A 26,678-nucleotide genomic window follows, 5' to 3' on the forward strand; every position below is an offset into this window, starting at 1 on the left:
CTCCCGGGTCAGAAGGCTCATGACGGAGGTACACATTCCTAATTCTGAGACAAGTGACGGGTCAAGAGGAGTCACCTGTCCTCACGGGGCCACGGGTGGGAAACGTGATCGGACCCCCGGGGGGGCCAAGTCGCCCAGGAGCTCCCTGGGTAATGGATATCAGGTGAACAGGAAGTTTTAAAAGCCATTAGCTTCCTGGGGCACTTAGCCTCCATGTTGATAGTTAGTTCTGCTGGTTCCTGCCAGGTTAGCAGTCGGACCGCTCGCAGACGGGTGTCCATTACCATCTACCGTCAGAACCATTTCATGGACGATCCTTGATTGACCCCTAAAAAAGAATGATTTGACGAAAACATTGCTAGAAAACTTTCATTTAAAAATAAATCAAAAAGAATCGAGAATACATTCTGTAGTCATGTGTTGATGATGCTTCATGAAACAGATGTTTCATGATACAGTGTCTTCATTTTGAAAGACCAGTAGATGTCACTCTATGCTTTATAATTTTTGGGCTCAAATCTACTGATTCAATGAATCCTCATTACTTTGGGAGGTGCTTTGTATTTCCCATTTCTTATTATTATAGAGGGGTTGAAGAGGCTTCACGAAACAGCTGTGTAGTGAAGACACTGTATCGTGATACAAATGCCACTAGATGTCACTCTCTGCTTTATATTCCTTGTTTTTTATCTAATAATTCAATGTACCATGATTTTTTACCATGATTTTAAAACGTAAAGTTAAATCTAGTGGCCTTTCAAAATGAAGACACTGTGTCATGATACAGTGTCTTCACTCAACAGCTGTTTCATGAAGCCTCATAATAGTGATGGTCTGATGAAGTTTCATGAAACAGTGTCATGTTGTTTATAGGTCAGTAGGTGGCGCCACCAGTTTAAAAATGATGTTTCATTAGAACAGTTGTTCAAAACAAAGGAAACTAGTGCAGAGACCGCCATCTAGTGGACTCTTAAATAATGACACTGTTTCATGAAGCTTCATAAACCCATCACTAACATCCCATGATCCCATGTCACAGAATAGGACACACTTAGTCACATCATTAGTTGAGGAAACACGGTACAACAAGTGTCGACAGAATAAATCTTTCAATTCAAGTTGAGACTTCGACACCGGACCCAGTGAAACCATCATAGAAAGGATCTAACGGTCATAAAGAGGTGACTGACACCAAAGCCAAGAGCATAAATTCAGGGTTTATTTGATTCCAGATTTGAGGCCAGTTTGAAGGAAATACTGTAGCTGTATATTTCCAAGATACAAACAGCGATGCAGAGAAAATGTCTTTATTTCAAAGATACACTAAATGTGTTCCAAACTACATGTAACTGAATCTAAGTGCACATTTTCAAGACCCTCCCGAAAACTGTGAAATGTTTCCTGACAAGAACAAATAGAGAAGATGTCTGCCTGCCATTGAATCTGTTATCTCGGCCCATAGACGGGATTTATAGTGAAAGCCCTGGTGCTCGAAGTGACTTTCTAATTGTGTGAGAAATACATCCGACCATAACTCTGAACCAGGAGTCCAAGGCTGGGTTTTCCTTTTAGTCCTTTAATCTGTTGGTTTTCAAGATAATGAAATTCATCTCACGCAGTTATAATCAATACACCAGTTGTGGTGGCCTCAAGGCCCCGTACTTGGCCCCGGTCAGATGATTTAGAGACCACTATTATATCCACTCCTACTCAGTAGTTTTTTTGGAAAGTTTTCCATCAACTGACTTTCACTGATCACTGTCACTGAGGGGATTCATTTTGATGTCAGTCGTCCTGATTTAAATGTTCTTCGACCTCTGACCTTTATGGATGACCCTAATCGTTTGTCTCACACAAACACGTTTTAACAGATCGTAGGTTTTCCCTGCAGATATGACTTGGCTCTTCTTTTTGTCAGGTGGCCTGTCCAGGTACTAAAAAAAAAAGAAGACCCTATCTGAGGTGTAGCTTAAATTAATTTCAGACTTGAACACAACACACAAAACTAATGTTGGATCATCCTTTAATGTGTTGATTATCACTAAATAGTTAGTGATGGATCTGATGAAGCTTCATGAAACAGTGTCGTGTTGTTTAGAGGTCAGTAGGTGGCGCCATCAGTTTAAATATGATTTTTCATTAGAACAGTTGTTCAAAACAAAGGAAAATAGTGCAGAGACCACCATCCAGTGGTCTCTGAAAACAATGACACTGTTTCATGAAGCTTCATCAGACCATCACTAGTAAAAAGGGTAAAAATGAATACAAAAAAACAGTGTTTGAACATTTTATTGCTATGTAAAATGAAAAGAAAAATCCTTCTTACAGTTTTCAGCAGATAAATGAACATTTGGCATTACCCATGAGTACTGAGGTATGACGAGTATTAAGGTAATAAGCTGCTTGTTCACATGTTTGACACGACACATGTTGCACTTTTGCCATTTTCTGAAGGTAAACTCTTGAAACTTGTCGTCGTTTTTTTCCTCCGAAGTTTGTCTCAGGGCTTTTCGAACAGCTATGGTTTGAATGTTTAATCACAGTGGAACAAAGCCATTTCAAAGCAACCTTGGTGAACGGAGCTTTTCATTGTGGTCCAACTCTTCCTCTCGTCGTCATCATCTCCTTCACTCCATTTGTCTCCTGCTGAATGGCGACCTTCCTGTGTCGGATTCCTTGTCAGACTCAGAATGAATGAAGTAAACACAAGGTCAGGCTGTGAACCGCCAGAAAATACTTTCATCGCTCCCATGAAGTCGAGTCGAGTTCAAAGTAATATTTGAAACTTGGATAAGCGTCAGATTAGAAGCACTTCTCGTTGTTGGCAGAGATGTTTCTAAAGCATCGGTGTTCGAGACGACTCGTGGTTCGATACTGTCATCACTCGACGTCCTACGGTTATAGCGAGATCCATGTTTAACAACTGGAAGCAGATGTGCAGACAGTCCGAGCCAAAAGTTAAAGAACCACCTCCTTAAAAAATGTTTGTCCGTTGATCCAAAGAGACATAGAACTATAACGTAGAACATTTCCTGAAGTCTTTCATTCTTAAAAAGAGGGGGAAGAAGTGAACCAAAAATTGAGGACATTCAAGTTAAACCTGTGGTTAAATTATAGAAACAGTGGATTGATTTTTAACATTTAATTAACAAATCGTGATACACATTAAAGTATTTCAAGGCCTACCTTTTGATGTCATCGATTTTTTAATGAAGATATTAAATGTTTGAGTGAAAGGGAAGCATTTATATCAAGAGCTACAGAAGCTGGTAATTCACTTAATTTGCTTAAAATACAACATTTTAGACATTTGTTTATGAGAAAGTTTTTTTTCTGGAACATTTTGTGTATTTGATCAATCTTCTCAATCGAGAAAATCACATTCACTGGTATATTGTTGTTGTTTTTTGTCATTTCTTGTAAATAAAAAACATCTCTTGTGGCAAATAAACCTGAAGAAACATGTTTTGTACCTACAACTGAATCAACATGATCAGAAGTCCTCAAACCAGCAGGTATAAGTAACTATAAATGATATTTTTCTTATCAACAAAGCTGTTTTTGTTTTTATTTCTAGCACCTTCTGAAACACAATCACATACGTTTTTTTAAATGAGGTAAATTAATGGATTGATTGACTTTTGAAGTAGAATCCAGTCGTGATATGTTGTTAAAGTGTCATGATACAGTGTACTCCAGAGCCCAATACATGCTGTTATTATTAGAAAACATGTAAGTTTTCATTAAAACAGTTTCTCGAAGCGAGAGATTATACAGCAGAGAGTGTTGGGCCCTGAAAACGACGCATCATGAAGCTTCACAGACCCATCACTCGTCAAAAAATGAAGCTTCATGAAGCAGTGTTTTCTTCAGCAAAATCCACTAGATGGCACCTTTGTTTATAACATTTTAACAACTGGTTTACTGAAACCTGACGTCATTTCTTATCCTACTGAGTACGGGTGTTAGAAAATATTGGCAAAATATCACAATATTCTTTTCCACGATACTGTATCGGTAATTAATAGCACTGTATCAATTTATTTTCATTTTTGGCTGGCAAATTATATTTTATAAGGTTTTTATGGTTTATAGTTCAATATTGTGTGTAAATAAAACTTCTTTTTTTTTTAAATTAACGTGCAAATATTCATGCCGTTTTTCCTTTTTCTGTTGCAACTAATGTCCTTCTCTTCTCCGCAGCTAAATTAAACATTGAAATCCTGAGAGGTCACGGCCAGGACTGAGTACAAGAGGATGCAGTCGACTGCAACAGCATTTAAAAGCCGATGTTTTGACATATTTTTGTTTCAAAACAAATGAAAGTAGTTACGACTTCATCAAGAGTCATGTGGTCTGTAAATTCTGCAACACCAGAGTCAAGTACTCGACAATACTACACATATATCCTTGATACTACAGTACAATATATCGTATCCTTGCAACTGTAGCATGATACATATCGTATCACCAGGTTCTTGTCAATAGACAAGTTTCATGAAGCTTCATCCCAACATCGATCCAGATCATGGTACATTGTTTCTAGAGCTCAATCCGATGCATCATATCGTCAACTGGCTTCTGACTTTGGCCATAAACACCTACAACGTAACTTTCTTAAATGACTTCCATAAACCAACTTCCTGATCATCATCCTTAAAACTTGCTTCAACGGGAGGTTTTTAAGAAAACTCTTGACATTCAAACCAGTGAAAATGGACCACTCACAGTAGAAGTGACCATGTTTATTTATCTTCTTTTTTTCATTTCAAGTGTGGTCCGAAGCGTTTGGCCGAGACTGTACATGCACATTCCTGCTCCCTGGCACTTCGCTCTTATATATTAGTGAGCTGGAAAACAAGCTGTGGCTTCTCTTCAGAAGTAAATCAAACGATACAGTCCAGTTAATGTAGCTCAAGAGTTCCTTCAGTGTTCAGTACAGTAGCGTGTGTTCAAGACAATAATTCAATTAAAAATTAAAAAAACTTCAAGTGTATTCTCGGCGCATTTTTCTAAGACTAACAAACACGTTCGGTGGACGCACTAAAATCTACGCATGCAAACACTAGCATTCACTCTTGTCTTTTCTCATGTTTTTTTGAAGTAACAAAGTGCATATTGGTGTGAGACTCTTCACACGCTGGTCCAAATTGACTTGGCTTTGACTTCAAACGTATTCTTCTCATGGCGTCTTGCCTTTTGTTTCGTCTTCAGGCAGAATTCTCGGCTCAGGGTTTTTTTTTAATCAAAGTCTTCCATCGACTAGTCATGGCTGTTTAAAGGAAGTACAACCACCAGACGTCCATTCAGGGACCGGATGACAAGCTTGTTACTATAGCGATAAGATAAGAGGCCGGACGTGAACCGAAGGAAGCTAATTTTGGCCAAAGTTTTGAGATGAAATGAAGCCGATCGCTCGATGTAAAGCTTCAGCCTTTTGTTGTTCGGTGTCAATCCCTCGCAATAGAGCAGCTTTAAATTAAAAAAAACGCATCCCTCGTTCCTCTCACTCTCCAGGACATTCAAAGCATCAGCAGCTTTCCATCATCATTATAAAAAACCTACTGTAAATGTTAAGCGTTAGGAAACATTAAATAAAAATCTCATCGACTGCAATCATCGAAACGTAAACTTTTAAAACGAGAAGCTTCTAATATAAAATAAATACATCCGTTAGAAAATAGCAAAAATAACCTTGTTATTTTTCCTCAAGCAAGACTCTGGCATTCACGCTGCATAACAAAATAAATACATAAATTAATCATTGTTTTAAAAAAAAAAAAGTCAATCTATTACAGTACTGTGACTTGAAACTGTACAGGAGGATATAAGTCGCACTAACGGGGAACAATGGCAACGAGATCAATCATACAATGGAGGTTGCAGTTGTCACACAAAGTTAAACAAAAACACACAAAGAGAGGCGATACCAACTCAAGAGTTTGTCGTCGACCGCGGGCTCAAGGTCGATCCTTTGTCACGAGCTGCACAAAGTGGGAGAAAAAAAAAAACCCATTCCTGGATTTGCTGGGATGCAAGTTTGGCTGTTCGGGGAGTCGGGGGGGGGGTCAGAGGGGTCAAAAGGCGGGAGCTGTCTGAAGCCAAGGTCGTCTCATTGACCTCAGAAGTGGCCCGTCCTGGCGGCGAAAAGGCTGCGTGAGCGTGGCGTAGTGGACGAGGTTTTTCGGCCCGGTTTGGACGAAGGCCACTTGATGATGAACTGGGAGGTCACTGGCAGCAGGTACCTGGAGGTCAGAGAGAAGACTTTTTTAAAACCAAGAACCAATTAAATAAAAAATAAATGATTTTAATAAATGGATGTGAGACGGTAGGCGTCACCCCTAGATGAGTTTCCTCGCCTTGAATTTTTTGAAAGGTATCATGAACAGAGAGTTCTCACCTATCATGCCGAGGCATTGGCGTCAATATCTGTCTAAGATCTTTCTATGACACCTTCCACCGAGACAGAGCAGTGAGGCAGCTCCTGCTAACAGCGTTCCAGTACCTGAGGAATGAGACCAGCGTCAGGTTGAGATCGACTCGCGAAGGACGGAACCTTCCCACCCCATAGTCATTATCTTTCCAGGGTCATTGCTCAGTGAAAAAAGGTGAACTTTGGCCTGTTTTGAAAAATGTTAATGTGTTGATCAGAAGACGCCAGAATAAAGGAAGGTGTTGAATTCTTCCAGGACTGTTTTTTGGTTTTTATGAGGATGACTCATCGTCAGCCTTCTGAGCCGACGACACACTCCAGGTTATACAAGCTCGTTATACAAGAGCTGACGAGCAAAACAATTATCACTCGTTAAAGTACGTCACAGGAATCGTTTCCATAAAAGTTTAGCGAGAAACGCCTCGTTCCCAGAACAACAGGTGGAAGAACGTTGCTCTTGAATATGCACAGTTTATGGTTATTAGTGAAGTGTGACTGTCAGCAGAAGAGGTACGAGTGGTTTCATAAAGATGTAATATGTCAGTTAAAATAGTAACAAATCGTAAATATATCTAATTTCAATCAATAATAACTAGTTAATTGTGTATGTTCTTCAATTTTGAAGTTACTATCTTGGTGGAACTATTGTTCACGGTTTCTGGGGGACGTATTTGACGTGCGCACAGACAGACTGAGCCCATATTTGCAAGCTGAGTTTTCTCTCATGATATTGCTGGTGATGCAAAGTTTCTAAAGTCAATTTTGTAAGTTTTTATTTTCCTGTACGTCTTCATGCCGAAAGTTTATTTGATTCCCTCGCCATATACAGTATGTCCTTTATGGTTTTTTTAAATATAGTTTTCACAGTTAAATAAAATCACAAAATCATTGAGTTCTTAATTTCGAAGTCAAAAGGAAGTCACTGATGTTTAATATTGAAGGTGAATACAGTCTTACAAACTGGAATTGTCTTTGTATTTTTTCTTGAATTTAAATATACAATACTCATTTTTATTTGATAAATATAGTCGTCCAAAACGTTATATTCCCGGCAACCCTGTGAGAAGTGAAAATCTGCAATCTTTCATTCATGAATTCAACACAACAACATAATTGTCTTATTTTAAATATATTAGTACGTATTACAAATAGTCTGAGCCAACCCTATATTGCCTCCTGACCACTTACACATGTCTGGAATAAGTTTTGATAAAATATAAAATAAATACATTTAAAAAATGTAAACAGTGATAGTGGTAAAAGTAAAAGAGGTAAAAGTGATTAAATTCGACAACTTCTGATAATTTTATGTGGTTTGTCTATTTGTTTGTTTTGGCTGGAAATTTAAAATTGGAAAAATAACTGATGAACTTGGAAATCAAGGCTACTGAAGATAGAAAACACAGACTTCAAGTCAATACTAAAAGGATTCTGTTCAGTTGTATATTTCTGGATGAATTGTTATTCGTCAAACAAGATTGTTTCTGCAATTTATTCTCACATTTTAACATTAACTGTAGTGTTAACTGATGTTCAAGTTCCCAACAGTTTTTTGATTCTGATTTAAATTCAGAAGTGTGGGCGATTAACAACAAAAAAACCTTTTTAAAAGAAACACAAAAAAGGACTTCTTCCATTATAAGAAAAAAACTAATCAAGGAAGTAAGTAAGTAAGTAATTATTTGTAAAGCGCCTTTTTCAGACCAGGGTCACAAAGCGCTTTAACAAAATTTAAAATACATGCTTTAAAAAGCCAAGATAACATAGAGACAAACACAGCTGCCCTAAGAAATGTGGGGAAATGTAAGTTCTCCTACTAGAGCAGGTCAGTTTTGTATTAACTGCAGGCGAGACAGCTCCTTTTTTGTAGACATGAAAATATTTAGTGAATACAGTCATATTATTATATATTGATTTATAAAGATAAACAATTTAAAATAATTATTTTCCCTTTTAAAAATACAATTATTGCAAAGGACTCAATGGTGAACACTGTTTTCCCTATAAAGGCCGAGCAGAAAAGAATACTGTACATAAACATCTCTAGGATGTATAAAGATTAAAAAAAATGGATTTATATGTTATTAAAATTAATAATTGTGTCACAGTTTAAGTTATCACGAAACAATAGATGAAAGCACCACTTTATATAATATATCTGTTTTTAAACTCGATAATAAAAACCATACCATAGAAAATGCGAGTTGTAAAAAATGGCATTTCCCCTTTAAATCTGAAAAGTCGTCCATGAAACGTACAGGACCTGATATAACCTCACAGCGACGGCCACTGCGGGGATCTTTGCTCAGTTAAGGAACTTCACCTAATATTCATTTAATTATAGGAATATAGTGACCAAAGAGAAACAGAACCCGGGGAGACGTTTAGATGTGACAATCTAATCAAAAGAGAGCCACTGGGGCTGAGGATTACAAAGTGGAGAATAATATCTTCTTTTGAGCCGGTGCAAAGATAGCCCACTTTCCTCTGACAGCTCTCTTTCCGTGTGATATCGCTCTCGGACAAATTAGCCGAGCAGCTTCTTCTGACGGCGAACGGGAAGAAAAGGAAACACGTCGCTGAGGGCTTTCAACACAAACCCAGGGAGAGCCTGGGATGGATTCAAATTAACTTCATTTAGTCAGATGTCAGTGTCCTTGAAAAGTGCTTTGAGTGGCCCTCAGGTATCCCTGCACCTCATCATCTCCACTTTTGACTCCAATCACCCGCTAAGTCCAGCACTTTTAGGATTTCTATACAGCCGACCCAGAGAGTGGTCTGGGTGGAAATGAAAAGGCTTCAGTTGGAAAAAAAAAAACAGCTGAAGTTTGGGGATTTTTTAAAGTTGGTAGAAGTCAAATGTATTTACTTTAACATAAGTGTATCCATAAATGATTTATGTTGCAGACTTGAAAGACTGTTATGACTTCCTGTGAAGTCTTACATCTGACAAAATCATTTTTGGATACATTTTTATCAGCGTTGACTCCACTGAAAACAACACGGACTAATAATAATTACTAATAATGGAAAATGCTGATTGACAAGTCGTGAGAATTAACGATGACCATCAGAAGATACGTCTCTATTGTATCATCAGTGTCTGTTTTTACAAAACTGTCTATTTTTTTATCAAAATATTTCAATTTATTTATCTTAAGCCCATTGAAAACACTTTCTGAAGATGAAATCTTGTTTACCATAACCACGCACACTCTGTTGTTACTGGTCAAACATCAAGGTTTGTCACCGCGCGTCATCAATCCCGGAAGTCTCCACCTCCAAGGATCTCTTTGTTTAAACAAAGCGGGGCGTGATTACAGCTGGCTGGAGGAGGAGTGAAGCCATTATAATGTCATAATGGATTCCGCTCTCGTAACCCTTTGTTTGCCCAGATTTCAGACGGGGGAGAACTTTATAAAGTAATAAGTTCAAAACATGGTCATGATGAGATTCGATATTTGAAACATGGAAGTGGTTTACATTACATTCCAATAAAATAAGTTACACTTTCAATAATTTTCCAGTTTACTTTTGAGTTCTCTTGGATGTACAGGGGGGCTTGATTTCTCCACCACAGCAACACACTGAGCTTGAGCAATTGTTATCTCCTGCTTTTTAATGCTTGTGTTGTTATTTATTATTGTTAATATTATTTAATTCATGTTTATTTTCCCAACATCTCCATCATGAAAATATATCAAGGTTTAACTTCAAATGCTGCATGAGCATCTGTTGCCATTGTCCAACATTTACACGGTTTAGAGGGTGCCCCTAAAAGGGACCCTCTATTAACAGTTTTGTTTATTGAAGGTTATAGCATTTCCATGCTTGAACAGGAAACGTATTCTTCCCAGCTCAAGGAACAACCCCAAATACCCAAAACCTCTATGACAAGCAGTGTCAAACTCAATCACACAGGGGGCTAAAAACATTTTACCAGTTAACGTTGAGAGCCAAACAAATATATGTATATATATCGTATATAACCCTTATCTTACTTTTAGGAATCACATCTTTATAGGTCACCAAAGGTTCAGAATCACTGCAATCCTGCAAGTTTTGTGGTTAGTGTTAACTAGTGAGTGTGATCTGGACTTTCTCTTGTCAAACACTTTCAAGTGTTATGGTCTGCAAATTGAGAGAGATTCACACTGAGAAATATACTTATACACAGCGGTGTAAGAAGTAGTAAATGTATAAAGCAGGTCTGCCAGTGGATCAAAATGTCCGTGGAATTGTTATGGATTGTAGCCTTTTTTTCTTTTTTTTTCCTCCGAAGAGCAAAGATTTCGGTCGGGCTGGTGTAATTGTAAATGTATCTTTTATCTTTTGAGTCAGAACAACAAAAAACGAAGCGAAATCACATCGTTATTATGTCCCACAGAGAGACAAGATACATGTAGTTGCAGCTATTTGCTTCGGCGAGGTGCCTCCAAATCCCATCATGAAAGTACAATTTAGTGATTCCTTCACGAATTCTCCGTCTCTCTTGGATTATTTTCTTGGACAAGATTGCCTCCCTCTCGCCCTGCACCCTCTTCTCCACCACTGTGTTGTATGAGAATGAGCACATCTCCACTGGGATTCAGTTCATGGATATCCTTCCCTTGATTTCCATACGATTTTTTTTTTTTTTTTTTTTTTTGCTGAGAATCCAAACCCCGGCCATAGAGAAATGCCAGTGAAAAAAAAAAAAAAAATCAAATATTGAACGTTCATCGGGGGCCAAGTGTGTGTTCTTCGGGGGGGTTCCTCTGGTATTCACTTTGAGAATATTCCGCACACATATATAGAACGATAGCGGTGGTGCGCCGTGGGATGTAAATGGGGAGGGGTATATCTTAACGTCCAAGCGAACTCTTGTCTCTTCGGGCTATGTTTAATTGGAGCCTCATTCTGCATCTACCAGGTTCATCCTCCTTTTGATCACTGAGGAGATCTCGGTAACAACGTGCTTGAAAAAAAAGCCAGAGGGAGGCTTGTTCATGCACTTCTGCTTTAATTCCGCAGCTGACAGGGAGCAGGAATATTCTTGCTGCAGCAGCCCCTCTACATGCCATTTTTTACAATCGTCTCATGTCCTGAATGACGGGGTTCTTCGACGCTACCCCCTAATCCTCCACGGAGATGCGATTTGCCTGGGCAAATTAGCCGAGGGGCCAGACGGGGATGACACGCCATGACTGAGGACGGTTTTCGAGGTGACGGGCGACAGTCAATGACGCAAGAAGAGGCGCGAGAGGTTTTCTGAAGGTTATCTGCCGCCCACGTTTTTTTTTTCCAGCTCGACACCCCAATTAACCCTAATTACCGCCCGCACTCTCAGACGGATGAAAGTTAATAGAATCTCAAAAGTTTTGTCATGAAAAATCAGTCTTCGGGTAGTGACAGTAATTCCAGGCTTAACAAGGAAGTCATTAGCGGGGAAGCTATTTGGCGAGTTCCTCTCTTCAGCCCACACAGAGTGAAGGACTCGTGCCAGACCCCGGCGGGGCTCTTGACACACCTGATCAGGCACTCCGCTGAGAAGGGGCTGCTTGAACACGAGTGGGCAGGTGTGGTCAACAACAGAGGCCCCGGCAGACCCGCGGCGAACAGACCCCCTCTTTGATGCGTGCCAAGGGGTTGTTGCATAGGTGTGTAAGTGTGCGAACCACACAGCCAGCAGGGCCGTGTCCTGCACACTGAGTTCATGCTCGGAGTCCTGCCGTCTGTTTTTAGAAGAAGAGGCCGGCATCAAACGCTGAGTCAGCTTTATGTACCCCCCCCCCGAAAATGTAACGTGGGGCCATTCTAAGGGAAACAGGTGGCATTTAGCAATATGTCATCTAGAAAGAGACCAACGATTATCTTGGGAACATATGCTAAAATATTTTCCCACCTGGGCATGAATTCCAATGGGAATCATCAGAATTACTGAAGCTAGTAGCAAAGCTATGCACTTGCTAAGCTAGCAAATATACAATAATATAAAATGTATTTACATTACACTTTTATTATACATTACAGGGTGATGAGAGTTGGCTTAAAGTTCAACTCATGTGTTGAATTAAGTGAGTCTTCAATAGATGTTGGACTCTATTGTATCATCAGTGTCTGTTTGTACAAAACTCTCTTTTCATTGAAATATTAACATTAAAAATAATCTTAAGCCCCGCCCACTGAAAATACTTTTTTTATGGAGATAAAATCTTTTTTACCATAACCACACCCACTCTGCTGGGATTGGTCAAGTCTCCACCTACAAGGGACTCGTTGTATAAACAAAGCAGGCGTGATTACAGCTGGCTGGAGGGGGAGTGAAGCCATTATTATGTCATAATGGACTCTGCTCTCGTAACCTCTCATTCGCCCGGATTTCAGACGGTGGAGAACTTTATAAAGTAATAAGTTAAAAACATGGTCATGATGAGGGACTTACTGCATCTTGGAGAGGAAGACTTCAACATTTGAAACATATCAGTGAGTCAGGAGAGTTGAGTTTTCACATAAGTTTAACAGATGCTATCAAACTACCAAAAAGGTCATATAAAAGTCATATAAAATTGCGTAACAACTTTAAGCTTCAGGCCTTGACTCCTGCATTTTATGTGATATCATCTACTGCTTATAAAGACACTGAAATTAACAATTTTTTTTGTAAAAATAATTTATGGGGATAAATCATGCTTGTTATATATATATAAGACTCAATTATCAATTATTGAAGGCAAAAGAATGTGTGCTTTTATAATTATCGGCAATGAAATGTGTATTATTTAGTACATTCAACTGTAAATAATTTGTGAGGTTTCTTTTAATTTAAACTAACAGGAAATGTACCAGAAACAAGAGATACATGTTTGTAGAATGACTTGCACAATGTGTTAACATAAACTTCTCAACACGTTTTTTTTTTCCCAGACATCACCAGTGATGTTGTCAGATTAAACAAACAATCCTGAGGAAGGAAGAAGCATGTCATGTGACCCGACAGAAACACATCGCAACAACAGTGTAATAAAACAACATAACTGCAGAATCTAATAACAATTGGAGGAGAAAAATCTCTTTGTTGAGCTTTGAGGGTGGAACTCTTTTTTTTTTTCATCTACCCCACATGCTAACATATGAGTGACACACAGGCTCAACACCATGCAGTGTGAAAGTGAAGGGACTACTCGGGTAAAGGAGAGGAATGTTGTTCAGCCACTTGTATTCCATCTATGAAAAATGTTGGCTGACCTCAGCGCGGATTAAGCTACCGCTACTTGTAAAGAATTCAGCGATCATTCCAAACATAAAGCCATAGAATACCTTGTTTCTCTATTCAAGTTGCCAAATGTTATACCTGGCATTGTTTAAGTGCGCTCAGAATTTTGCAAGGCCAGTGTTGCTTAGAGCCAAAAGAGGCATTAGCTGAATTGGCTTAAAAATTGAAATATAGAGTCACACAGTAATGGGTTCTATTTGCTCGATAATGACTCAAGTTGTTTAAGAAACAGGTTTTATTGCCAAAGTGTGAACTTTAAACTAGTCTATTATACTGTATGGTTGGTATAAAGCATAAAACCTACTCGTTCAATTGATTTTCTCGGAAGGTAGTTGAGGACGAGGACAGATGGCTTCACTGACACACGACAAGTTCATGCACACGTTACAGTTTATCTCACTCGTATAAAGCCAACGAGATGATAATGCTAATTGTATCTCAACTACTTCGAGGGTCCTTGAGTTGAGACGGTTTCATCCATGCCTACCAGGAGGAATATGAAGTGCTTCGTGCCATTAAATCGCACACGACACAGAACGCAGTGTTGTGTCTATGTCGATCATGACACTGACACTGTGCTCAAGGACACTCACACTCGGGGTAATATCGTTTTCAGAAAGACATGTGTGAGAGGTGGAGTGCAGCATGGAAGTGCGGGAGTGAAAAAAAAAAAAGCAGAGTAGTAGTTGCTGTGAAGACCAAATAGTTCTAGCATCCGTCTCCCACATTTAGATGGATATGAGAAGATGTTACATTCCTATTGTGTGCAGTAGAATCACACAATTCCATGTGTTCAATCTAACTAAAACTAAAAGTGTTGTTGTGGTTGCATTTTTGTCAAAAATTGGCTTGTTTTGTTGGTTAACATATAAGGATGGTAAGTTAATTTATGCACAAAAAAAAAAAATCACTCATCACTTTATTTCTTCATTTTTTTCAGCTGTTTTCGGCACCTTATTTATTCCAATGCATACAAGCATATATGCACATGTATCTTTAGATCTTGGCCCTTTTATCTAACTTTGTCTTGAGCAAAATGCAACGAAATTCTGTGTATTGTATTCTGTGTGTGTAAATGTATTTTTAAGTCTCCATGCCAATAAACCCAATCGCATCATTTTACCTTCAACTGCATAAAAGTCACTTCAACGGCCTGGTTTTCAATCAAAAATTGGAAGGAAGTAAAGTAGATAGGAACAATGGGACAAAGACTTTGCCCTAAAACTTTGTTATTTGCTTAACTTGACCCAGATAGGCTGTGGACACAGTTATTCCTTGTCAAATTATTATATTGCAGGATATGTCACAAGATTGCACACTTACATTTTATATTTTTATCCTTAAATCAGTCTAAAAAAATGTATAAAAATTCAGTAGAAGTCAGTAGTGGCAGAGGAAAAAAAAAGAGACAGGTCAGTTTCACTGTACAAAAATATCCTTGGAATTCCCCCACGTTCAGAAAAACACGTGATTCTATCATATAAACATGAAGAAAAATATCTGATTCATGTTTAAATAATTTTCTGCTTCTGAACTGGTATATATAATAGGTTGACCAGGGACTATACATTAGAGAGTTCAAACGTGTGTTTAACATTCATAGCTTCAATATAGACCATCACTCTTACTATAAACTGAAGATACACATGTTAGAAAAAGAGAATGTTTGGAATTTCATTAGAATTCTGGCTGCACACAAGAGTGAAAAAGCGTAAATGATTCTTTTTTTGGGGGGTCATGTGAGAGAAAACAGATGCTGGACTGTTGGTTGTGCCCGAGCAACTATCTTTGTGCAGAGTAGAAGCGGTTTTCGAGGCGAGGTGAAGGCAGCAGCAGATACAGTGGTTAGAGGCGAGATTAGCACCAATGAACCAAGCAAAGACCTGAATCGAGGGGCGAGGAGATGGAGGAAGAGGCAGCGACAGGAGAAGAGCCATGAGTAGCGGCTGGTCCAGCAGCAAATGAGAAGCTTTTCCCACACAAACATAGATAAACACGGAGGAAATAGAAGAGAGAAGCCAGAGCAAGCTTAAGACTCTACCGTTAGCATGGATACACCAAACATTGTGACATATTCATTGATAGTGGAATGACTTACACAACAATTGTATGTTCAAACAACAGTGGTGTGTAGAACAAACGTTGTCGACTCGGAGCTCTTCACACTGCAGGCACTAAGTGATAGCTTGTTAAAATATGCACACAAGTTATGAATCATGTAAAGCGGGGCCCAATGCAAGTGTATTTAAATATACCATAATATCGTGACCTGAATACATTGTATGAAATCAACGTGAGCTAAATATATCGTGTTGTGAGCTGAATATATCTTATCGAATCGTATCTTGAGCTGAATATATATCGTATTAGATTGTATCGTAAGTTAGAAATATCGTATTAAATAAGATAAGGTAAGGTAAGGTAAAACTTTATTGATATTTTTACCTTACCTTACCTTATTTAATACGATATTTCTAACTTACAATACAATCTAATACAATCTAATATGATATATATTCAGCTCAAGATACGATTATAATTGCATCATAAGTAAAAAAAAAAATATCATATTAAATTGCATCGTGAGCTGAAAACATTGTATCTAATAGTATCATGAGCTTAATTTATTGTCTTAAATTGCATCGTGAGCTAAAAATATCGTATCTAATAGTATCATGAGCTAAAAATATTGTATTAAATTACATCATAAGTAAAAAAATATCGTATTAAATTGCATCGTAAGTTGAAAATATCATATTAAATTGCATCGTGAGCTGAACTTATTGTATTAAATTGCATCGTAAGTTGAAAATATCATATTAAATTGCATCGTGAGCTGAACTTATTGTATTAAATTGCATCGTAAGTTGAAAATATCGTATTAAATTGCATCGTGAGCTGAAAACATCGTATCGAAAAGTATCATGAGCTGAATATATTGTCTTAAATTGCATCGTGAGCTAAAAATATCGTATCCAATAGTATCATGAACTAAAAATATTGTATTCAATTACATCTTGAGCTAAAAATATCGTATTCAATAGTATCGTGAGCTGAATATATTAGATTGAATTGCATCATGAGCTAAAAATATCGTATCCAATCATATCGTGATATGAAAATATCGTATTAAATTATATTGTCAGTAGAATATATTGTATCAAATCGTATCGTGAGGTAAATATATAATATTAAAATGAGTAGCGGCTGGTCCAGCTGAAAATGAGAAGCTTTTCCACATGAACATAGATAAACATGGAAGAAATAGAAGAGAGAAGCCAGATAAGCTTAACACTGTACAGTTAGCATGGAAACACCAAACATTGTCACGTATTCAATGACTTACACAACAATTGTATGTTCAAACAACAGTGGTGTGTAGAACAAAACTCGTGAGCTCTTCACACTGCAGGCACTAAGTGATAGCTTGTTAAAATATGCGCACAAGTTATGAATCATGTAAAGCGGGGCCCCAGGAAGGAAAAGAGCTCACTCTCTCATAAGGTCATTTGCCGCACAGCCTCATCTGGGCTCTAATTGAATTAAGCAGTTCTCATGGGGCCCCCGGCTAACCTGAGCGCTAATCTGTGGACCATTTTTTCCTATTAGCAGCACGCTCCCTCTCCCGACTCGCCTCCCTCATGTCTAACAGCCCAGAGCATATGTGCTTTAAAGCTTCACTCACTCTAAATGTGATCTGCTGGAGGGATCAACCTCAATCCAGCGTGAATAGTTGGCTTGTTTGTTTATGAAAAAAACATTTGGATATCAATATTTCAAGTCCAATGATTTCATTTGTTACTGGTATTTCTTAAAAAGTTTCATTTTGTTTTACTTAAAAATTTATAAATATTTACCTAATACTTTACTTTTTATACTAATTTTTTTTATGTTTAAATAATGTTGTTATTTTTTGGCTTTCAAATTAGATTTATATTATTTATCGTATTTATAGTATTTTATCACAGATCTATCGTATCGAATCGTATCGTGAACTGAATATATTGTTTCGAATCGTATCGTGAAATGAATATATCGTATTGAATCGTATCATGAACTGAATATATTGTTTCGAATCGTATCGTGAATTGAATATATCGTATTGAATCGTATCATGAACTGAATATATTGTTTCGAATCGTATCGTGAATTGAATATATCGTATTAAATCGTATCATGAACTGAATATATCATACTAAATAGTATCGTGAACTGAATGTATCTTATCAATTTGTATCATGAACTTAATGTAACGTACTAAATAGTATCGTGAACTGAATGTTACGTACTAAATAGTATCGTGAACTTAATGTTACGTACTAAATAGTATCGTGAACTGAATATATCCTTTTGAATCGCATCGTGAACTTAATATATCGTATTAAATAGTATCGTGAACTGAATGTATTGTTTCGAATCGTATCGTGAATTGAATATATCGTATTAAATCGTATCATGAACTGAATATATCGTACTAAATAGTATCGTGAACTGAATGTATCTTATCAATTTGTATCATGAACTTAATGTAACGTACTAAATAGTATCGTGAACTGAATGTTACGTACTAAATAGTATCGTGAACTTAATGTTACGTACTACATAGTATCGTGAACTGAATGTAACGTACTAAATAGTATCGTGAACTTAATGTTACGTACTAAATAGTATCGTGAACTTAATGTTACGTACTAAATAGTATCGTGAACTTAATGAAACGTACTAAATAGTATCGTGAACTGAATGTAACGTACTAAATAGTATAGTGGAGTGAATATATCGTATCGAATCGTATCGTGAACTGAATATATCCTTTCGAATCGCATCGTGAACTGAATACATCGTATTAAATAGCATCGTGAACTGAATGTGTTGTATCGAATCATATCCTGAACTGAATATATTGTATCGAATCGTATCTTGAACTGAATTTATCGTATTAAATCGTATCGTGAGCTGAATATATCATGTCGAATCGTATCTTGAGCTAAATATGTCGTATTTAATTGTAGTGTGAACTGAATATATGATATCAAATCGTATCATGAGCTGAATATATTGTATGGAATCATATTGTGAGCTAAATATATCATATTGAATTGTATCGTGGCATTAGTGTATCCAAACAGCCCTACTAGCTTTTGTCTTTTTTTTGTTAACACTGAATACAATAATAAATATGTTTAAGAAAAAGAGAAAATTTTCAAAACCTTGAAAAGGAAATACCACTCATGCACTCCAGTCAAGCCGTGGTGCTAAAAGTATTTCTTTCCAAATAAAGCGTATCAAGAAGATCTTTAAATCACCCGGCGTAGGCATCTTCCCACCTTGTGTCGTCCCATTCCGGGCTGAGTCCGGTCAGGGATCCACGGGACTCGGAGACAAACTTAAAGACCACCAGCAGGCAGTCTCTGCACAGCTGGACCAGCCTCCGGCAGCACTGCAGCTCCAGGGGTGAGACCACCTCGCTGCTTTTGTGAAAGATGGTCTCCCACGATGAACTGAAACACACGTTTGGAAAAACAGGTGATACGGTTTCAGATAAATGTGTCGTATATTTTTTTGGCTTATGTTTGTTATTTGAGTTTTTTTTCTACTATATTACTTAAAGTTGAAGTAACTAGTGGATCATACTCTTCTATAAAAACATATTTGAATTGTTTTAAGCATTTTTAAATTATTAAATAGTTCTGTCAATTGATGCTAGGAAGGTGTGCTATTGGGGGAAATTCATAAAAAATGAGGTTGAACTTTTTATTCAAAGGTTGCTCTCACTGTTTAAAAGAACAGCTAAACCACCTTTAATATAAGCTTGGTTTTGAATTACCCTTGCAATAAAAGTGTGAATGAAAATGAATCTTTAAAAAACCAAACCAGCCATTGCTAAATTGTTTTTATTCCTTCATGAACAGAAATTAAATTGATATATTGATATTTAATTGCTATGAATATACTTTTCCTTCCATATTAAACAGTGAACAACAAGTCTTAATATTTTTGAGATGGTTTTGCAAAAAACTAATGAAAATTGAGCTAAAAGAACAGCCAATACAGCATAGATTCAACTCATTTTCTTATGGTAGATACTATTATGAAAAGCAATTAAATGCTATTTCTATTTATAAATAAAAAAGCAACACAATTGCACTTGTTGTTTTTTAAATGGTATAAAGTTATCAGATGGTATTTACGCCCCAAACTAGTCATATAAAAATAAAGTCTCTGTGCTGCGTTAGCAACCGTTTGTACCATTTACATTTGTTCTCTCCAACAAAGACCTGAAGCAAGACGGGCAAGGCTCAAAGAGAATGGAGCAAATCCCATAAAAAGTACAGTTAACCCTCTTCAGAAACGCACACCCCTAACTGTGAGCCGACCTCGAAACCTAAACCGCAGAAGCCAAAGGGGCTGCTTTGATGTCCACACGGTTCCAGTTGGTGGGGCGGCGGGTGCTTGCTCCCAAATGTCTCTATTCTTTTTCAATAGATTTCTTTTTTTTCTTTTTTAAGCCCAGCAAATTCATTTCCAATAGCGGCCACACTGTTTTATTGTTTTGCGAAGCCCCAGAGATGAAGTATCATCCGAGGGTCCGGACAAGGGGGGGGGAGACAGATGGAGGGTGGTGCACGGATCGGGAGCATGCTCCCTGAGAGGCGCTGCTTTTCTTGAAGCCACGTGACATCAAGGTACCCCGTCGGTTCCTCCATGTTGGAGCTACGACCTCATGTAGCGAAGGAAAGAACAATAGACTCGCTGGCTAGCCGGATCATTCAAAAGAAGCTGTGATCAGACGAAAGCAGCATGGGGCGAGTCTTTCTGAGGCTCAGATAATCCTGGTGGGCCACTAAACCCTCAAAACAGCCTTTCCCCAGGTTTTTCCTTTTCTTTTTTTTTTTTTTACTTCCTCTCCGTCACAGGATGCCTGCCTGCTGCCTCTAATCCCATCATCTCGATTACTCACTTTCTGCATTTCTCACGTACAACTGCCAAAAAAGTTAAGAGGAACATGGATGAGTGTGGGCAATGTCTTCAGCTACTGTTACTCCCACCCAAGTCCTCTGCGTCCAGGGAAACATGGCCGGCGAACAACTGAGCTGTTAAAATCATGTCGGGGAGGAGAATTGGAAAAGTCACACCTTCATAACAAAGACAAAGACGAATTAACGCAGCAGCCTGTGTGCTAAGGTTTTATGTAACACCGAAAATTGGCACTCGTGACTCTCGTACTTTTTTGCTCAGCGTCTTTTGCTTCTTATACAGCGTCTCCATTATCATGGCGGACCGATACACATACTTCTATTTCACTTTTAGTCACACTTTTATTTCTTCATTAATATAGTTAACGACTATTAGAGTTGCTGTTCTTGGCACATATTTTAAGTGACACAATGAGTTCATACTTTAAAAGGCAGAAGGTATGAATACAACAATACCTAATGCATTGTTTTGTGAAGAGTTGTGTAATAATGACGTGTCGCCCTCACACTTTGGAAAGAGTGTGTGTGGGTGTTTTGTGATTAACAGTTTCCTGCTACCTTTATTATTATTATTTTCGACAAGATCTCCTGTTTTGGAAAAAGTTACACGAGTGCATTTAACGTTATTTTTCCTCATCGTAATCTTTAATGGGGTTGAAACAGATGCACGGATCAGAAGTTGATGCCTACCCAGTGTTGGAGAAGCAGTTCCAGAGACCCTGGCCGTGACTCCAGAGCAGCCGGTTGAAGACCCGGTTAAAGAGGCGGTAAAGATGGAGACTCTCGACATCTGGTTCCCTCCAGATGCGCTGAAGAGCCGAGCGGACATTGGTGCGAACAATGTCCAACAGCTGAAAGAAGAGGAAAGATAAGTAGACAGGAATGGATGGAACTATATTTAGAAAAGCGCTGAGACAATCCATGCCTCTGCCAAGGAGCTTATTTTATTAAATTAAAGGTGTGACTAATGTGAAACTCTAACTCTCTTGACTCCCATGATTCAAATGTTGAAGTCTTCCTCTCCAAGATGCAGTAAGTCCCTCATCATGACCATGTTTTGAACTTATTACTTTATAAAGTTCTCCCCCGTCTGAAATCTGGGCGAATGAGAGGTTACGAGAGCGAAGTCCATAAGACATAATAATGGCTTCACTCCTCCTCCAGCCAGCTGTAATCACGCCCGCTTTGTTTATACAACGAGTACCTTGCAGGTGGAGACTTCCGGGATTTGATGACACTTAGTGACAAACCTTGATATTTGACCAATCACAGAAGAGTGGGTGTGGTTATGTTAAACACGACTTTATCTCATGAAAAAAAAAGTTTTCAGTGGGCGTGGCTTATTATAATTTTCTAATGTAAATATTTAGATGAAAAGATAGTTTTGCACAAACAGACACAAACTGATGACACAATAGAGTCCAACATCACAACAACACATACTTAAATCAAAACATGAGTAGCTCTTTAGACGAAGAACACGATCCATTTAATTTAAATAATTTAATTATAATTAATATTAATATGATCAGGTTTTCTTGAGTTGATACAAGCGAATGACCAAACCTTCAAAACCTTCCTAAATCCAGATAGAACTACCGAATACTTCTATTTCTTTTTTCCAAAATGTTGTTTTAGATGCTAAATAAACACAACACAACTTAATGGTTGCAGCAAAATATGAAGGGAATTCTCCTACTTTACTTTAAACAAATCCTAAAGCCACATGTCTGGGTGTGTTTGGATCATGGTTTCAGACACAACTCTGAATTAATGAGGACTAATTGTTCTCCTGGATGTGAGTTCGGGGTGCGTCAAAAGTTTGGAGGTGGCGTGAGGACGAGCTCGCCATCATCCCCCTAAACTCTCTCTCTCCCCGCGTCCTTCCACCCCTGCTCAAAGTGAAGCACCGTGGGGTCTTTTTGACTTTGATTCCTTCCACCTCATTACCGAGCGCGTCCGCACAAGTGTTTTCCCACAGCAGTGCAAGACGGTCAGGTCGCATATACATGCCACGACTGGTAAGTAAACACGCATACAGTTTTGGGATGGTAATCAGATGGCAGAGCAGTGGGCGCCACATGCCTGACCTCTGCCTGCTGCTCATTAAGCTGCTGCTCTCCAAATAAAACATCAGCTCGCGCCGCCACAGTCGTGGAGAAAGCAGCGGCTGATAGATCGCATCATTACTGACACGCCTACTGGATGCTATTCCACGTCTTATCACCTCTTCACTTAAGTTTACATCCCACTTAGTCTCTGTGCTGGTTACTGTCTGACATGGTAATGATTCTCACACTGTCGCAAAAATCCCCGTGTTTTCTTTTCCCCCCCTTTTCTCTAAAAAAGTTGTTCAAAAACAGCTTGTTAAATGTTTCTTGGTGAAGCCGCATGAGCCCTGGTGGGGATGAAAGGTAATTTAGAATAGTTGAAAGGAAGGCATAGAGTCTCTATATCACCACAGAGGCTCATTTGAACGAGCGTACACAAACAAACTCTACCTTTAGATAACAATCTTCCATGTTTTTTCACCACGTCTCGGTCCATCAAGCAACGTAACCTGTCGATTTAATCTTATTTAACCACGTTCATAAGTTGTAGCTATGATGTTACAGAATGAGCTAATGGAAGCACTTTTGCAACTTTTGACAGCTTTAATGCTAAGATAAGTTTGGTCTTAAACTTTGGCAGATTTGGTTCAGTCACAGTCCGCTCGAGCTTTTAAGGAGCGACAGTAAACCTATTAGAAGAGAATGATTTACTCCCACAACAATTTCACCGCTCTTGGCACATTTTTAGTGTGTTTTAATGTGATTGTAAAATATTCTTGATCACAAATGTAAATATATCAGATGTACTCTGTCAAGAATTAAACTTAATAAAAACAGTATATGCTGTAGCTCTCCAACTGTGATGTGGCTCTTTCAAAACAGGAATTGTTTAATAAAAAAAAAAAACTTAAGTAAGATAATAATGAAGGTGTGAATATTGTCGTCTTAATTTTGTATTATTTTTCAAGGCCTTCGGTTAGTTAAGGAGTGTCGCTTTTCAAAAGCCCTCATATAACAGACAATGTGAATGAATAGGAATAAAGACTTGCCTTTCTTTGTTTCGTAGAATCCAACTTCACCAGCCAATAGGAAGCAACTTTTGGTTTATGGTATTTCCAGTTGTCAAGGATCTGTGAATATAAACGATAATTTTTCTACATGAACAGAATAAACAAAAATTGAAATTACAATCACAACAAGAACAGTTTTTAACTTCCCCTGCTCAGGTGTTTGTAATTGTTCTTCAGCCTTTTACCTTTTTTTATTTTTTACGTCTTGTTAGTGGAATGATCTTCTGCTTTCGACCTTTTTTTTTTGGGCGAGATTTCCCTACAGCCTGCTTCTTAATTGGTTCGTCTGCTGAGGTGCCATATGTCCTCCCTTCCACCTAAAATAAATGTGAAACTTTTACTGTTGCTTAAATTTGACCTTTCTGGAGCAAATATCATAACTAGTTCACATTTATTCTGGTTAATATGTGCAACAAAGACATTGTAATTGAGATGTTGAATTTGTGATGATGACTCAAGGTACATAAAACAATGACCTATGTTTCAGTCAATCCCTCTCATTGATAATGATGGGTTTGATATGGTTAAGGTTAAATCGTTTCTATGTGATTTATGTATTCTAGTGGGACCAGTACCATTCCTTGAGGCATTTGACTCTGGACCTCATAGAAGGAAGAAAATCATCGAAATTCTATTTATTATTACTGAAATAAAATTAAATTTGACAGGATTGTCTTTAAAGTAACATTATCATGTGACTAAAGACTAATCCAAAGATAAACCTGTTAACTAGTGAAAAAGAGTGAAACACAAACTCTTGATAAACACAACTTTTGATTCAGAGTCCTCTTTTCATGATTATATTGCTAAAACAAAACACACTTATGCATATTGGCACAAAATAAAATCTAGGAGACACACATACAGAACACCATCGTCAGCATACAATCAAACACACGTGAATGCAAATACAAAAACAACTCAATTTTACAGGGTTTTTTTCCAAATCATGCTATTTTATTTTTACTTTTTTATTTAGCTGAGAGTAGGTGAATGAATATAATGCTGTTATTAATCCAGTCCTTGGTACAAAAAATTGCCTAAATAGTCGATGCAGCATCTGTATCGTACACGTATACACTTACTCTAAAAGTTTGTTTGAGCTTTGATGGAGGTGAATGCATTTAAAAGTAATGATGAAATTGCGTTGGGATCTGGAGTATAGTCTACACCGTTCCTGACTGGCTTTTGTCAATAAAGTTTGTGCTAAAATGCCGAAGTGCTGATTTGCTAACAATCACTTTAAGCGCTCAGTATGAACCAACCCCTGCTGCTTGTACTGTTGTGTTAAATTTTGCGTTTCCCCCAGTGCTACATAAAACATCTTACACTGCAAGAGAGGTAATGTGCAAACATAACTATTAGTTCACAGTCAAACTTTTCTTCATGAAAGCCATCGCACATAAATACACGGATGCATCCAATCTAGCCCACGTTTTCCTCGAATAATCTCTCCCACCTCGTGCGTATTTGTCTGCTAAGATAGACTTTCATTTTTCTCTTATTTGTTCTGTACTTTCACAAATTACTTCCAATCAAGACACAGCAAGACAAACACGATGCTTTCCAAGAAACGATAAGAGTTTCTTTCTGAGCTGCAGTTATCTACATCTAAGCTTGCAACTTGAACTTTAAGATAGATTAAAGATAAAGATAAGAAAAAAAACATGTGTTTGAATGCAACTGGAATACCTTGTTTTTTTCTAGAGCAGGTACGAGTTGTATGGCTCTAATAATCAGGAGTCATTAACAATACAGGCGAGGTCATAACTAACTGGCATCCTTGGAAAATCGAAAAAAAACCTTCATGATTATAGAACTGCCTTCTATTGTTCTAAGCTGACATACTAATGGAGCCATATACAAGTGTTTCTTTTGTTCTTTTTCCTATTGAGTGTGTATTGACCGCCGTCTCTTTTTTCTTTTCGTTCATCCTTGGTTTGTCTTTGGTTCATAACTTGATGGACTTGTTTCTGAATCATGATTTTCATGCATAACTACTGTGCCCAATCAACACTACACCAACTCTGAGAGACCCTAAGAACCATCTCTAGTGAAGTCCATTTCAAACACAAATTAAACCTCCTGGTTAATTCGCAGTGCCATCCTAATTCCTTAGATAATATGGCCGCCATATACGTATATACAGTTATTATTACATTATCACAATCTTTATTATAAGCAAATGTTTATTTTTGTTGACAAAGCTAACAACTAGTGTAGAGTGTTTTCACCTGCTGTAATAACTAAATCATTTGGACAGAGTAACTGTAACATCTGTCACTAGTCTTTCTAGTTCAACTGGCAGTGATGCAGGAGCTGCGACGGCCAATGGACAGCTGGTCCTTGAAACCAAAGACTGTAAAGACAAAATTGTCCGAGTTTTTTGCTCACTTATTAGATGTTAATTGGATGTATTGACCACTATAAACTATGGTACAAAATGGACAGTTTTTCTCATCATGATAAAGGTTGATGTCCATGCTAGCGATTTCTAGACTTTTATGTACACTATGACGAATAAAGTTTGTGTTTCACTGTGTATAGGAGGAAAATATTCTCTTTAACCTATTGATACACACAAACTGAAATATGTCACTTATATGCAACGACAAAGTCCCCGTTTGAACGCTGAAAAAAGAGCAGGTTCACTTCATCTTCTCTTCATTCAGATTCATACCTCGTCCAGCATGGCCTCCGCTTCTTCCTCGGTCTTCCCGGGAAACCTGATCCTCATGGCGGTTAACGCGGAGAGCGTCTGCCGTACGAGCTCCGCCTCCTGTTCTTTACTTCTGAGGTTCAACAGTGGCTCACACTGAGTCGAAAACAAAGACAATGAAATTCAACAGTAAAGTTTCAAAGTCCAGTACATCAGAGTCAAGCAGAACATGT

At 37.9% G+C, this 26,678-nt stretch overlaps 1 protein-coding gene across 2 annotated transcripts in view; it reads right to left on the reverse strand.

Annotated features, from left to right (window-relative positions):
- Nucleotides 1–2,275: 2,275 nt before the first annotated feature.
- ttll7 (tubulin tyrosine ligase-like family, member 7) overlaps nt 2,276–26,678 on the reverse strand; it is an 80,698-nt gene continuing 56,295 nt past the window's right edge. Inside the window, exons 17-22 of one of the 2 annotated variants that reach the window (XM_087783601.1) lie at nt 26,467–26,601; nt 23,766–23,846; nt 21,356–21,516; nt 19,016–19,189; nt 6,401–6,505; nt 2,276–6,245 (exon numbers count right to left, since the gene is read on the reverse strand). In XM_087783601.1, the coding sequence (XP_087639727.1) occupies nt 6,445–6,505; nt 19,016–19,189; nt 21,356–21,516; nt 23,766–23,846; nt 26,467–26,601 (612 nt within the window). In that variant the 3' untranslated portion in view covers nt 2,276–6,245; nt 6,401–6,444. Of the gene's footprint in view, nt 6,246–6,400; nt 6,506–19,015; nt 19,190–21,355; nt 21,517–23,765; nt 23,847–23,971; nt 24,104–26,466; nt 26,602–26,678 lie in introns of those variants that run through there. The other variant, XM_087783603.1, reaches the window with a different exon arrangement.

The sequence above is a fragment of the Callionymus lyra genome, chromosome 2, assembly GCF_982586985.1.
Source record: "Callionymus lyra chromosome 2, fCalLyr1.hap1.1, whole genome shotgun sequence".
Classification (NCBI taxonomy): domain Eukaryota; kingdom Metazoa; phylum Chordata; class Actinopteri; order Syngnathiformes; family Callionymidae; genus Callionymus; species Callionymus lyra.